The 16,517-nt window shown below is 40.6% G+C and overlaps 1 protein-coding gene across 1 annotated transcript in view; it reads left to right on the top strand.

The window, feature by feature from the left end:
- Nucleotides 1-15,263, top strand: part of LOC103374376 (slit homolog 3 protein-like) — a gene marked incomplete at its 5' end in the record, with an annotated part of 63,460 nt that extends 48,197 nt beyond the window's left edge. The window contains 5 exon segments of the mRNA XM_008304453.1: nucleotides 9,634-9,788; nucleotides 10,304-10,461; nucleotides 10,951-11,108; nucleotides 12,133-12,338; nucleotides 12,439-15,263. Of these exon segments, the coding sequence (XP_008302675.1) occupies nucleotides 9,634-9,788; nucleotides 10,304-10,461; nucleotides 10,951-11,108; nucleotides 12,133-12,338; nucleotides 12,439-12,692 (931 nt within the window).
- Nucleotides 15,264-16,517: the final 1,254 nt, after the last annotated feature.

Genomic DNA, 16,517 nt, shown 5'->3' with positions numbered 1-16,517 from the left:
TTAGATAATGGATGGATGGATGTCAATTAAGCTTTAGTTCTGATATTAAGTGGCGAAATTACCTTTTCATGCTGGTTAGTGTGGTAGTGTTCAAATGTTAAATACACAAAGTGGACATGGACAGCAGACATCCATGTGGTTCTGTTTATGGTACATTTGGTGTCTGCATACATTGACGTGTTCACACCTTTGTCGACACGTGATCCACACATGCAGTCCGCTCTGTCATAAATTTAGGTCTGCGTCAGCTTTGTAGTCAGCGTGGGCCATGTGGAAGCAAAATGTATAATTTGGACTATAGTAGGATCATTTCTTCCAGCTTCCATGCTGCGTATTGAACATGGTGTCAGTATTCAAAACTTCAAGAGCATTGCTGCTGCTGCTGTTATAATGTGGAGGAGATATTCAGCAGTTGCTGAGAAGACTGTTAGTGTTCTGCCTCTGCTGTCACATATTGACGGAAACTTTGTTCCATACCTGTTGCAGTGTTGTCAGATTTTAAAGTTAGGTTGAGTGCATCTACTGCCCTGTAGCTACTGGAGCTAGATAGCGTTGCACTGTGTTGGTGCATGTGAGCTGTGTGTCCTGTCTTCAGTGACCTTTGGTAAACTGGTGCATACAAACAACTGAACTGTTATAATTATAATACAAGGATGCTCAAACTAAGCTCAGCTGTAGAGTTGCAGCCCTGGAGCTGGTAGAGACTCTGACCTACTCAGGGAGACACAAGCAGAGCGGAGGTCAGTCAAGTAGAGTGACGGTTTGTTGGTCATAAAAAAAACCCACTGCCCTCTCAAGTTTGTCCAATTCTCTGTGGATGTTGGTTTGCAGTTTGGATGACTTGTCGTGTAAGAGTCGTATATCCTCTATATGACCTTAACCACAACATGTGCCAGGTTAGTTCCTCTCAGATTTTGTCCAGAGTTTGCTTTGCTTAAATGCCCATTTTAAGGGTTTAAAATCTTCAAAAATATACCTCCCACAGTCATGAAATTTAGAACTGTAATTATTGGCCCCTAAAAATGAAATAAAGTGCAACATTTTCAAATGAGGTTGAGCCTTATCTCTATGCATGTTGGAAGGTATTCTGTTTTAATCCCACTTTGCAAAAAACATGCAAATCAAATGCAGTAGGAAACTGTAATTTGACCGTGAGAGTCACTGTCATTTTTTTAGCATCAACCTCTTGAGTGTTATGTCGCCTTCATCACGATGTATGCTGGGAGAGGCTTGATCCTGTAACAGTTCAAAGAAATAGGCTTTTAAAAAGATGATGGGTTTTACAACCGGATCCCCTTTCTGTTTATACATAAGTGTGTATGTATGGATGAATTAATATTCTCTACTGAGCATACAGTCTTGGTCACGACGGTTTGAACCCTCTAACATCACTAGAACTTTGTGTATAGAAATTACAGCACGTCAAGGTTCTGTTTTTTGCTATTTTAACATGCCAAAACTGACTCATCAGACCACACTGGCTGGTGTGCATAGGGGTCTGTGTGTTGTAAGTATATATCCAAGGTTACAAGATGCTTGTCTCCGTGTTGAAACTGAGCAGGATATGAAACCTTTTTTTTTTTTTTTTTTTGCCTCGTATCTTATTTTGTTCCCATACATATACTTGAAATGAACACTGATGACAGATGATAATTTAACACACATCACAATAAATCTCCTGTTTGTTGAAACACATGTTGGCAGGTGCTACAGCAACAAGACAAAGTGAAACAGGAGCTCAGTGCTTCGCTGAAAGGAAGAATCATTCCTCAATGGATTTTCATTTCATTTTTGTATTTCTTTTGCATAAAGGACATTTTTTGAAATCCCTCTTAGTTCTAATATCCAGTTTGCACTATTTCCTCCCTCCTCATAGTAGCTGGAGGTGGGATGTCTGTCAAAACACGTACTATTGGCGAACAACAAATGTCATCAGATGGAGGACACTTGAACGATGCAGCCTGTGCGTTTATCAGTAAGCTGGATTTACTACTGATGAAGATGACGAAGAGCAGGATGTATGAGGAAGGTTTATGCAAAGTGGGCCAGCCGTGTTGTTCAACTGGCCTCCATCAGATAATGTCTTCTGGGTGCCGATCGTACGTGTCACCCACTCCAGCTGCAACTGCTACAAAGAAGGAAAGATTGTACAAACCTGATACTAAAAACAATAGTAAGATTGAAATGGCTTTTTGAGAATTTTCTTTCTGAAAATTTTGCATGTTTTTCTATTTTTAAGGGCTAGAAGAAACTCAATTGTTTGGGTTTGCTGGAAACAATTTTATTAGTGTCCTACCAAATTCCACAGCTGTGGGAGTTATCGTGGTGGAGATATTGAATCCTTCAAATGACTTCCCAGATAACTTTTTTTATTTTTTGTGGGTAAAAAAACAAAAATTCCCAGGTCTGAAAACATAGAACTCTCAAAATTCTGTATAAAATATTTTTACAGAACTTAGTATTGGGTCCTAAATCACATATAAGTAAAGCCAAATCATATATAAGTGAAGCCAAATGAGCCAAATCTGAGACAATGGAGCAACACATTTCCTATATTCTGCCTGAATTGACACAAACTGACCTTGCAGTGAAGACAAACTGGGGGGGAGAAAAAAGAAGAAGACCAGAGGAAAGGATCGTTAGAGAGGAAGGAAGGATCAAATGGAAGACTGGAAATGATGGAATGAATCTAATTAGGCCCTGGCACAGATGGGATGGGGTGGAGGCAGGAGTGAAAGGGTTGAGTAGGAGAGGGAAGAGGACAGTCAGAGGGACACACAGAACGACAGATTGATCAGCTACGAGGGAGACACAGATAAAGAGAGATCTAGAAAGACAGATGGATGGACTGATGGTAGACGGAAGGCATGAATGAAATACCAGACAACACAATAAACAGATAACTGAGTAGAATGCATTGCCCGCCAAAGGGGGGAAAATGGAAGGGGTAAAACAGATGGATAGAAGCGGCCGAAATGAATAGACCATGAAACACGGTTGAACGGCAGGATGGATGAGAAAGGACTGAGGGATGACAGAGGGATGGAGTGAAAGAGGGGGAAGAGCAGAGGGGAAAAGTAAACCACAGACTGAGTCAGGGAATTATCCTTGTCTGGTCTTGTTAACTTGACATGGGCCACGCCTGGGAGGGAGACAGACAGAAACAGTGCAAGAAAAACTGAGAGAAGTGGAGGCTGAAAGTGTAAAAGAAAGACAGATGAAGATGGGGGAGAGGGACGGAGAGAGTGTATAGCGGTGCTGGAAGGAAAGATTGAATGGGAAGTATAGAAAGCGTTAAACTGGAAGACACAAATAGAGACAAGAGGCAAAAAAAGGGGGGAACATGAGCAAGTCCACAGGAATGAAAAATGGAAGATTGAAACCAAGAGAAAAAAGCAAAAATCCATACAATCAGCCATGTCTGAGCTTAATGCTAAGTATGTAGTAAACACTGCCTTCATGTTATGTTTAGCATTAGCAGTCTGGAAGAAGAACTCCAATGATGAGGCTCATTTTACCACAAGCTTCTATTTTCTCCTTTGAATGTGCCATCTTTTGATTGTGTGACTCTGAGCATTGCAAATGGCCTATCTTATCTGCCCTAATTTAGAGATACATCGTAAACTGACTCAAACCACATGGCTAGGCAGGCACAGCAGAACACCCTGCCACTATTGAACCGATACTGTCCAGAATGGCGTAACTATTTAACCACCACAATCTGAGAGCAGCAGTTTTGGCACATCACAAACATGGCACCGTCCGTATACTTACTGCGGTTGTAGAACCGAGCGCCAGGGACCAGTGCCAGTCCCTGGGATGGTTCTGAGTGATCCCCGGGTTTGTTATCTTGTGTGGAAACCAGAGAGCCAGGAAGGGCACCGTGTGAGAGCCAGTTTTCACAATGAGCTAAAATGTAGCCGTCATGGCCAAACCAATACACTAATGTAAAACTAATTCTGGTAAAGAGGAACAATAATGAGTCAGTCCAATTGGAACTGTTAAAACTTGGCGTGGGCAAACAGATTTAATTGTGTGAGTGTTTCATTGTTGGATACCTATATCTAAAAGATTAGAATAAAGATGTCTTAACAAATAAATTTTACAGTTCAGTGACCTTCACCAAAACACATTGTGTGCATCTTTGCAACCCAGTTTTCACAAATTACGTTTCTATACAACTTAACTGCATTCTCAATTACATTTCTGTCGGATTACATTTGTTTTTGACGTAGAACAAGCATGTTTCATATCAGGCATATCTTTACTGCTTATTCTATGGCTTTACTGTTGCTCCTTCTCAGCCAACCAATCATACATTAGATGTCTTGTCACCCTCATAACCCAGAAAATGGTGGAATAGCTATGAACATGTAATGAAAGGGTTGTATTTTAACCCAAACCATGATGTTTTTCTTCAAACATGTATTTATCGTTGTGAAAGTATTAACCAAAGCATTATATTTTTTTAAACGTAACCATGTAGGTTTAGGAACTTAACCAAACAGCGAGTGAAAAAGGAAAGTAAAGAAGGGAAAATGGACATAAGTCTAAGAATAATGGTCCCACATGAAACACCAACCCTGGTCTCCTGGGGGAAGGTCCTGTTGCTGACTTATGCCTTCATCCTCCACCATTACGTTGTTATGTGGACTTTGCGGCTCCTCCAAACAGGACGCCTTTCCTGCAACGTCATAAATGTTTTTTCGCAGACAGGATTAATCTTTGAATGCAAACAAACGTGTCACATTCATTTCCTTCGCCCTGAAAGACTTGCACAGCCACTGTCTAAGCTTTCTGTTCCCAGAACTAAAGAAATTCTACGACGCATCTTTCAGTCTGCACTATACAAAGAAGAGGCCTGTACTTCAGACATGTAGACCCAGGAACACACATGTGCATAGACGCTGTTCATAAGAGCATGCATAAAGGATATCGAGCTAAACTGTGTACGTGCATGCGCCTTTAGTCAAAGACAGAGCGGCCTCATAACAATAAAAATAGAAAAAAAAGTGATGAGGGAATGCAACAAAAGAGGCGGACTGAAAGACGCAGGTGTAGAAAGCAAATGGAATGAAAATGAAAACACATGCAAGTGATGTGCAGGAGTGGGGAGGTTTGGATTTGTAGATAAAAGAAGGAGGAGAAGAGACAGTGACAGGAGGAGAGACAGGAGAAGGTGTACAAGTCCTTCACTGTGCCCTCATTAGCAACACATGAAAGTGGTTATGCATGCCTAGTGTTAAATGAACATTTGTGTGTTTGTGTGTGTGTGTGTGTGTGTGTGTGTGTGGGAAAGAGAGCCACCAAGTGTGTGTTTGTTGTGTATTAATGTGGTGCCCTTTACTAAATGTCACAGTAATCTCCCATCAGGTCAAAGAGAGCACATCTACTGTTATTCATCAGCGAGCGGCAGAGGGAGGGATGCAGGGACGGATGGGTACATGAAAGGAGAAAAGGATGATAAAGAAGAGGTAGAGGTAGTCGAAGAAAAGGAGGGCGGGGGTGGATGGATGAGTGGACGGAAAGGAGACAGAGGAAAGACAGAGGTAGGGCAGTGAAGGATGATGATGGATGGTTAAACAGAAGAAAAGGGAAAGCGATGCAAAGAGGGTTGTTGTAAAGAATGTAGGAAAGAAGCATAGCTGTTTTAAGAAGAGAGAGAATACGGGAGACACAGATGCTATAATGTGCCTACCGGCAGCTAAACAGGTGATCCCTTTGTCAGTCACCATATTTGTCATCATGTCGCTTTGTGTGGACATTTTTGAATGAAATGTATAAAACATTTTGCTTAATTATAGTGAACATTCAAGAGTAATACGAGTGTTGCAGTTTTTTCTTTTCTTTTAATGTGCCAGATGTGTCACAAAATATTACTTTTTAAAGGGTAGTAAGTCTCTCACCAGGTTCACGCCGCTGACAGTATTTGCTGGTGGGAAGCCGGTGAGGGATCATGTTCTGAAATTGCCATTTGGCTAGTTGGTGAAGGGTTTGGAGGTGATTAGGCTGAATCTGTTTTGCCTTTCTCATAAAACAGCTGGACAGACACGTCTGAAATTGTAGACCAGTTTAATTGGGCAAAATTTTAGCTGTGCCATAGTTAAAGTCCAAATGATGCCAAGAAGAAACCAGGTACATCTTTAAATGTAATGCTGTTCATGACAGAGGCAATACAGAAATGAATAAGGGAATCGAATCATGTTTGATACTGAATTAGTTCTTTATAGGGCCCTTGCATTGTTTCTCATAGCAGGTGTTCCTTTTATTGTGCCACTGTGTAGTTACATACACACCTACAGTTTGTGTAGCCTCTGGGATACATTTAAAAACATTAAAACTTCACCTATAATAAGCATATTCGCTCGTACCATTACAATCACACAACTTTTACATGCAGTTCGTATTCAGATGCAGCTCTTCCAAAAAGGGTTTTGTGCCCAGATGTAGGTGAGTGAAGTGACCTGAAACTGGCTCTTTAAAACCACAGGGCTGTGGTTAAAACACACAGACGATCCTTGAACATTATAGGGTTTAAACTTCTCAGCGGCTATTGAGACATTCGAATAGTGAAACCGTAGAGGCCTGAAACAACGAGCGCTCATTCCTGAGACTCGGCATCAAAACGTTACGAGTCCACTCCTGTAAATGTGCAAATTCCACATGAACTGGGCAGCTTGGTTTAATGAAAGCTGAAAAAAAAAAAAAAAGAAAAGAGGGAAGGAAAACAGTGAAGGAGCTCGCCGTTCTGCAGCTGCCGTCTCAGCAATGACTAATTGAGGTTACCACGGCAATATGGAACTGGGATGCCTGTCTGCTGAACATCATTTTAATCAGATTGGGCTGTTTAACACACACACACGCCTGCAGACACACATGCACAGACATACACACACGCAGACCCACAAACAAGTGAATACATACCATGCATGTACACATATATACATACTGTACGTACACCAACGTGTGCACGAACGCATATACGGACAAAAAAATGCAAACACACAAGATTCACTGTCAATTCACAGACACACACGTACGCAAGCACACACTCGAACGCAGCAAATGTGGTTTAGAAACATTGTAAGTAAATGATAGCAGTGCCTAATTAGATTTAACAGTGTAAGTGGATCTGCACGGTTGTTTCTAATCCAAATATTTTTTTCAGTTTGAGATAAAGTCAATGACCTGTAATTACTTCTGGGTTTGCATTTGAGTCAGTTATATGAAAAAAAGCCAGTTTTTGGTTTTAGGAAGTTCTTCTGGGGGGAAGTTTATTTGAGTGTGTATGTGCTCATTCAGGATTCTGGACTGACAGGAAATTGGCGTCCCTTGTGGCTTTGGGCAAATACAATGAGAGTAAGAGAGAGAAGCAGTTGAAATCTGCTACGGCTGTGTATTTGTTTTTATTGAATTCCATAATGGGCTGTTTTTGCTAATGCACAGGGCCAACACAGACAACTTCAAAGAAGTCAAAACACACACTTAAGCATGAACACGCGCGCAGACACAGATACGCATTCATCAAACACGTGGAAATGCTCCATGGTTAACAATCACAAAAATCTATATTTTCACAGGTGCTGCCGAGGAACATATGAATTCATGTAATTGTGTTTGTGTAGTTTTAATTTGAAGAATCCCTTACAAACATGGAAGCACACTTCAAAACACTAACGAAGTCTAATGTTGGCAAACTCACCTGCAAGGCTGGCAGCTGCTCAGACTTGGAAACACCAAGTCATCTACTGCCATCTGGTGGAGCTTTGGTTTCACGACAGGCTCAGAGTGTATGTGTGTGTGTCAAAGTGAGTGTATGAAGTTCCTTTGCAACAAATCAGTTTGAGAATGTTTTCGGCTGTTTGAGCTGCTCGTTTGATTTTACTGCCCAGACACTTGAACAAATAGACAAAAAGGAATCAAAGGTTTTTAGAATAAAAGCGCAGACACTTCAGAGGAGGAATAAGAACGACTGTTAGGGATGGAGAAGTGATCAGAGCAAGAAAGGGATGAAGAGAGGAATCAAAGAGTAGAGAGACGATAAGGGATGTGAGACGTATGGGCAAAAAAGTAAAGTAAGAGCGGGAATAAGAAGTACAGATAGGAAAGGAAGATGGTGAGGTAGATAACCAATCTTTCAGGCTAGCAGAGCATCATTTTGCTTGGTCGCAGCGGGCCTGTTTGAGAACATTATTAAATTACATGGCTCCTAATGGAAACCATGTACGCATCTGCGTTGGGTCTACAGTGAAGTTCTTATTTTAGAAACCGCAGTACAAGACTGATGTCCAGAAAGACAAAAGATTCTCGCGGTTCTTGATTTTTATTCATCAATCATCCAAATATCAGATGAGCATTTTTAGTTCATAAAGAATTATTAAGATTGAAATTTGTGACCACTTTTGTGGGCCAAGAGCATGTGAGAGAACACAGAGTAAATCATAATCATGTCTGGACTCTTTTTAATAGCTTTTAATATGTTCTAGTGTATGTTGTAACTCGTACCACTCTGCTCTGCTCTCTGGTTTTCTCCTTCTGAGTGGTCAGCAGTTTCTATGAAAGTCGTACTGGCTCACCTCCAGAACTCACAACCCTGCTCCATTGGCTGTTAATGTAACATCACTGTAATCTGAACACTCTATAAACAGCTGTCAGTCAAAGCGGACTCGAGGCTCCTTAGCTACTTAACCAATGAGCGGCTGCAGACAAAGGGATGTATTGTCTTGATGTTTAGCTGTGGGAGTCTGGAGCAGACCACCAGCGGAAAGAGTGGCTTCACTTGTTCTTTTCTGTTTTTGATGTTCGTCGAGAACTTGGGTGAACGGAGGCACAGTCAACTTCACCACCCCACCATCTACCTCTCTTTCCCTCTCCGTCTCTCACTCTTGCTCTCTCTCCTTCGTTCGGCTTTGCCAAACCACTGTCTCTATAGCTGTCTGTCTCCCCTCCAGCAAAAACCACTTAGTGGGGAATCTCAGACACACACATTCGCACACCAACACACACACACACACACACTTTCTTCCCAGGGTCAGACGTGGTGCAAAAGGTCACGATCCTGGTTCACTGCAGACTTCACTTCAGTGGAAACATTTATTTCCTCCAAGAAATATTGGAGCTCTAGTACAAAAAAAGGGGGCTCCTTTCTTTACCACAATGGTTCAAACTGGTTGAGTCTGGCTATTAAATTATATAAATCTAGTTTCGCCTCAAGGCTCAAGCTCATCAAAATAAACAAGTCCATGTGCTGCTGGGGGACCTGTTCTGGGGCTCTACCCCCATGTGAGGAAGCCATGGCCTAGACAAGGGCACATTTAAATCTCTTCCAAAAGAACACGGATGTAATCAGTCTGTTTTATGTCTCCGAGAAGCATTTCAACACAGATTTCTCTAATTTCTTTTTCATTTAGTTTGGTCGATTTGCAAACACAACAAAACACAGAAAGAAAAAAAAAAAGTTTGACAGAGACATGTTCAGAGTCTGTTTTGTGTCTGGCATTTCCAATTTGCTCCGTCATTTTTTTCCCTCCCTCATTCTCCCGTCTCCTGGTATAGAATTCAACAGTCATTTATCGTAACCATGCTGAAAGTCTCTCCTTCTTCCCTTTCTGTTTGTGTGTTTGTTTGTTGTAGTGTTGAGTCGGTGAATGACGGGCTTTTCCACACAGTTGAGCTGTTGATTCAGAACCGCTCGCTGAGCTTGGTGGTGGACAACGGTGCCCCCAAGAGCTTGGGCAAGCTAGCACGCCAGCCGTCCGTCGACCACAACACCCAACTTTACATTGGAGGTACGGACACACACACACAGTGTATGTAGACACATGTACACACAGATGCTGCTTGTGCCGGGTCTTTACTGCCTTTTTGTGGTTGTGATCACATGCTTTCCATGCATGGGTGCATACAAATAAAGGCACCAGCAACATGCTAAATACGCACGCACACTAACACTCACTAGCGAGGGCTGTGGTGAGGAAGTGGAAAACTGTTTTTGTTCAGCTTTTCCTCAAAAAAGGGGGGGTAAGACACGCCTCTAAGAAAAGAGAGCCTTTTTTCTCAAGTACTGGAGAAAAACCTAATGTTATTGTGCAACAGTGTGAGCTGTGATGCTGGAACGTTGCATTTTACTAAAGAACCAACCATGAATAAAACCACGGCCTCCTTTCAATTGACTGTCTTTTGTTCCTCTGTTGCCTTTACTTTCTTCCCATTCTTTTATCTGATCTCTGTTCTGTTCTCAATTCTCTTTCTTCTTAACCTTCTTCTTCCATTTCTTTCTGTCTTGTTCTCCTGTATTTCCCAGGTGTACCATCCCAGGTGGTGGCCTCAGGTCTACGTCCGGGTCCTGAACGTTCCCCTCAGGCTTTTAATGGCTGCATTCACAATGTCCGGATCAACGGCGAAGCTCAAGACCTGAGTTACAGATCCACAGGAGGACGGCCACAAGCGGTTGGAAGCAAGGTAGTAACGTAGTACGCACGTACATACAGTAATATTTACCCAAATTGTACCACAACAGATGTTCTTTAGGCTCTATCAGGAAGCCTTAAACGTTTTACTGAGAAATCTTTAACCTAAATTGGTGTTGTAACTCATCCCAGTTCATTCAGCTATAAGTTTGGCCTGTAAGTTGAGCTGCTAACAGATCAGCACAGACTGTTTAGAAGGAGAAAAAAGACATTCAGCAGGAATATCTAGTCAGAAAAATCATGGTGCAGAATTTTACAAGAGTAATTCTTCTGTTGTGAGTTTAGAGCAGGTTACCAGAGCATTTGTTTTCATGAAGTTAGGGCTCAACAAAGCAATGCCAGCAGTGGCTAAGTACAAATCTTATCTCTCCAATCCGGCACCATATTTACACTGGACTCTTAATGTCGATTAATGCGGCATCAAAACGTTTGTCTGTGTCTTTCCTAACAGTGTGTCACTCCTTTCCTGTTCTGTCAGCAGGCTGATGGCATTCTTGCCGGCTGTCATTCCTGCAGCGTGTGTGCACAGGGTGCCTGCAGAGAGGGAGGGGAGACGGGGGTAACTTGTGATTGTCCTCCAGGACGCAGCGGAGCCCTGTGTGACGAGATGACAGCCACTAACCAGTGTCAGAACAGCAGGTGAATCAACCAGCAGAGACTGAAATGGATACGATATAGATGTTCAAAAACACACATGTATTTACCGTGTCGCTCACACCTCTGTGCTATAGCTGCACATTTACATAGCTAGCAGGTGAATGACACTTTGAACGCTTGACAACTGATTCATTACTGTCTAAGAAGTGCTGCTTGAACAGTCACTATGCCGCAAATTAATGATCAGCAGTTTTGTTAATTTAGTTCAACATGTCAAACAGGTGATGGTTCTAGCCCCTCAAATACTTTTCTTTTTAAATGTACATGGAATAGCTTTTCATTGTGTATTGCTTGATTTAAAAAAATTTAAAAAAGCAAGAACTTTAGAGGTGTCATCTTCAGCAATTAGAATTGTGAAGGCCATTTGCTTCTGTTTTTGACATCTTACCATGTATATCAATTTAATGTTGATTGATTTGTTCATTTTAGGGATGTCCAATATTGGCATAAAAATGTAATATCTGTCAATAACGTTATCGGTATTTTTGCCGGTAATGAAAACCGATAAAATAATGTGGCCGCAGTAACAAACATATATCGTATCGGTTGATATCGGAATTGGAAACTGGAAACTGGAAACTGAGAGTCAATATCGGCATATCGGATATTGGCAGAAAAGCCAATATCGGACATCCCTAGTTAATTTTATTCATTGCAGCCCTAAATTAAATAGATTGATGTGAATGTAAACTAGCATTAAAACAACTGAAGACTATCATCACGGATGCAGTCAAAGAAAAAAAAAGTGTGGATTTAGCCAGATGTCATAACCTTGTGTCTAAGATTGTGGTCATCCACATAAGTTTCCCTGGTTGAGTTTTAGTTCCCAGCTTTTACATGCATTTGTGACGTTTATAATGCCATGAATGTCCCACAAGAGCATGTCTTTTAGTCATTTGTTTCCAAAGCATGCATTTATGCAACCATAAGTAAAGCTACATACCAACCCTAGTGTACTCCACTCTAACCTGTCTTTCCTTTGTCCTTTCTCCTTTTCTTTCTCCAGATGCGTTCACGGTCTCTGCGTGCCAAAGGGTCAGTCTTACAGCTGCCAGTGCAACGAGGGCTATCAGGGTCAGTACTGTGACCGACGGCAGGAGCCTCCAGCCTGCAGGGGGCACCGCTGCGGACGTGGGGAGTGTCGCGTGTCCGAAGACGGAGGGCCGGTCTGCCTCTGTCAGCCAGGATACACCGGACCCACCTGCGACACAGGTAACGTTGGAAGAAATCAAGAGAGATTACTGCATGTATGGATTTGACATATATTCTAAGATGTTCTAATGTGTGTCTCTCGTTCTCCACCAACGTGCAGAGCTCACCTGTCAAGGAGAAATGGTGAGAGAGCAGCTGAGGCGCCACCAAGCCATGAGAACATGCACATCCACCAGCAAGGTCCCCCGCATGGATTGTCCCAGATCCTGCCAGGCTTCAGCGCCCCCTGGTGTCTGCTGCGGCATCACCAAGAGCAGACGGAGAAAGGTGGTTTTCCGTTGCACTGACGGCACCTCGTACTCAGAGGAGATGGAAACCGCTCTGGAATGTGGCTGCTCCAAATGCCCATTGTAACAGTACAGCAGTTTGTCTGTTTGTTTTGCAACACCCACCGCTGCCATTTTGTGAATTCTGCACGTCAACGAGGCTGTCGCTCTCCCACGTTGATGACCACCAGCAATACGTGATTTTTTTTTTTTTTTTTTTTCTTTTTGAAATTTCCACATCTTGTTCGACCGCTGCCAATTTTGCTGCCAAGAGAAACTACATACAAAAACAACAATGGGACATGTGTGCGTGTTTTTTGACAGAGAGAAAATATATTGTAAGATATAAGTGAGAAAAAACATAGAACTTATTTTTATTATGGATTTTGTTTTCTAAAAGATGATAAAAGGACTGATGAATTGTTTTTTAATATGTTGATTATATAATGTGTTACATAGTATAAAAAAAAAGTTATTTTGTACCTTGTAAGAAGAAGAAGTACACAGCAAAATAGATTAACATTCCTTAAAAGTATATGAATTTATATGTATGTATAAATCTATATAAATATTTACCCTAACCCAATGAATTTTATATCTTCTAAGTGTATTTGCATGATGTTAATGTGAGTGTCGACGTGTGGGAGGCTTTGGACACTGAGAGAAGAGAGCTGAGAAAGAGGAGCTCCGTTTCACATTCCACAACAAGGAAAAGGTGGCAGTCTTTTGTTGCCCTCTCTGTTGGAGGCTAAAAGGGAACTGTATGTGCCTAGCTAACCTGCTTCACTATATAATGGACATCATCCTCACATGTGAGTTCACATAAAAGACTCTTTCCACAGAGATGCTTTAACAGTTTGTTAATATTGTGATATTCTCTAGTTTGCTGTTGCACGCCAGACTTGGAGCCACATGACGTTTGACACGAGAACCTGAAAGACATCTGCTATTCATTAGGAGTTTATCATAAATCAGGAACTCCCGTTCAAATAAAGAACAGTGAAAATCATACTGTACATTCAGCATTAGGCTGACTCCGCATCCCTGATGAGCCTTGAGAGCTCATAACATAGGCCCAGGAGAAAATAGGAAGACATCTGTAATCGCACCACCCATTCACATAACTACTTGCTCGGTGTAGCTGGTTGTGATCAGCGGTGTTCCCTGTTTCACCTCTAGCCAACAGTGATGCCGCAGCGTACTGACACATCCTGCAGTACACTCGTACATCACTGGAGCAAGGTGAGGTGTTCAACTACTGGAGAAAAAAACAGCAAATACAACATTTTCAACTGCTTAAGTTGCTCTTTCAGTGGCTGCTCAACAAGATGACTTTCTGACTGGGCAAGAAAGCTGTTTGAATACAGTCACACCAAAGTCGTCTGCATTTGCCTTAATGGATAAGTTGAGTTATACAAGTTCAGTGTGTGCTTTTTTAGAAATTCAAAAGTGATGCTGCAATATAATTATCATTTCAACAGCTGCTACTGACTGATTGGTCATTTCGGATGAGTATATAGTTATTGTTGTGTCACATGTGGCAAGTGACTCCTTGAAAACACAATCCAGATTCTGTGGTGGCCTTCTGTAGTTCCTAAAGGAAACAACGCTCAAATAAAACTCCTATCTCCTCATCAGATTCTGTTTCAAGGCCCTATGAAACACAGTATTGATGCATTCGCTGTGGTATAAGGTTTTCTTTTTAAATGTAGCTCTATCATTTTTGGTGAATCGTGATGTGCATTAAGGTGCAAAGGAAAGGAATCCATGAGGCACGTACTTCAAAACTGTTAAAAGGTGAAGCTTTTGAACGAGTTGGTAATGTTGAAATGTCATTGACAGTGCGGGGTGGAGGGTAAAAAGTGCCTTTCAGTTGTTGACCAAAAGACAAAGTGCTCCAGTCTGATCACAGCAAACCTCCACAGCAACGATTCAGCTGCCACGTATCTTCTGTAACTGTGTCAGAATCCGATTTCAAGCAAGAAACTACAACACAGCTGAAGAAAACTTCAACACCAGCGCAGTTCCTCACTGCCCATAGCTGACTAACACAATTAAAAGTATAGCAAAAGAATATGATGTAACTACTACTGTACTGTTTACTTTATACATTGTTGCTTTGTTTACAACAGATTCAAAGTATTGCCACATGTTTGCAGTTCATTTACAGCTATGTTATCTAGGTTTGCAACATATCAGTGTTATCCTTGTCTGTTAACATTACACTTGTGTTTCTTCTACCTGATCCTTGGCCTCGCTTCTTTTCTACGCACCTTCTCCATCCTGTTCCTGCTTCACTCACGTACTTTTCCTCACGTCATGCCCATGATGTCGCTTCAATTCCTTCCACCCATTCATTTCTCGTTCTAATTCTTTGCCTCTTCCCATTATCACAACACATCAAACCTTTACCTGCTACCCCCCCTTAACTTTCTCTCTTCACACCCTCTTGTCCTCATCCTAAATGGTTTAGTTCTTCATTGTGAGCAGAATAAAACACCTCAGTTATTAGTTATTGACAAAAAAAAATAACTGTAAAGTCAGTCACTTCCATTGTATAGGTCCTAGGTTTGAAAAAAAAAATAAAACATGATTATGTGAGTGATGATAATTGATACTTATGTTGAATGTTAAAATTAAACTACCATTGAAACTGTAATAATCTTCAATGTCTGAGTTCTTGAGAACAAAAGTAATCTTTGATCGTAAATTTTAACTTGAACTACAAATCAACACATTCTGTCACAAAATGTACATTGTTGGTTTTTCTATATTTATATATATATATATATTATGTCGCAAAATACCATTGAAGTAATTTCCAAAGAAACCGCAATTAGGTTATTCCATCCTGAGTCATCAGAGGCCTTTAGATTGACATATCGAGTACTTTTCAGGATAATATTTTAATTTACTTTTTCTTTTCTTTTTTACCCACTTTCAGCAGATTTTTTCACACATTGAAATTCAAGGCCGTATAAAAACCTGACTTTTTTTTTTTTTTTTACCGTTATTTCTCATCATACCATTGATTCAGAATATTACGTTTTATTACATTATTACACATACATTTCATATATTACAAACCATTCTGAAACGCCAGACTGCTGTTCCATTCAGATTAAACTCTCTTCCAATATTTGTGTTTTTTCCGTATAACTTGTTGTACTTGCTAAATCATTTATGAAAGTTAAACAAAAATAACCAAATATTTCACAATAAAACATATTTCACGTTTTGTTTTGTATTACTGTGACATGTAACTACATGTTTTTTTAAATTAAATTACAGATATCTGCAATATATATTAGATATAGCTATTAAACGTTACAGCTTATTCCCAAGGCATAGAGTACTTATTTTGCTCATAATATGCATTCTAGCACATAAAGTCGTCCTCAAATTTATTCATATCCTCCCATTAAAGAAGAAGAAAATTTCAAATTTTGTCAATTTGAAATTGACAAAAGAAATAATAATTTAATAAATAAATAAATAATGAAAATCACGACATTGCTTTTGAATTGTGATTCTACAGAAATATTAAAAACAATCAAACAAACTAGGATGACTGTATGTGAAATAAAATAAAGTAAAATAAAATAAAATAAAATAAAACACCTTATTGTCATGTTAACAAGGTAACACATTTCATTTCGACTAGAGAGGGTCTTTAAAGTTTTAAATACATATTGTAGCCACAAATACTGGTTGTATTTTATTGCTCCTTTGCCAAAACCTCATTGTTGCAGCCATGCTGTCCCGTTTTTATTTTCATCAAAAGAGTGAAACAGCGCCCCTCTGGTATGTAACGTATATAAAACGCCTGCCAATCTGTGTGGTCAGACGTGGTATTGCAACAGGAGTGAGCGCAGCAGTTGATGATTAAGTTTGATTAAAGCAAAGTCAGTGT

The sequence above is a fragment of the Stegastes partitus genome, unplaced genomic scaffold, assembly GCF_000690725.1.
Source record: "Stegastes partitus isolate 25-593 unplaced genomic scaffold, Stegastes_partitus-1.0.2 Scaffold2226, whole genome shotgun sequence".
In the NCBI taxonomy this organism is placed as follows: domain Eukaryota; kingdom Metazoa; phylum Chordata; class Actinopteri; family Pomacentridae; genus Stegastes; species Stegastes partitus.
The sequence above is the reverse complement of the archived record's forward strand: the minus strand, read 5'-3'. Positions and strand labels throughout refer to the sequence as shown.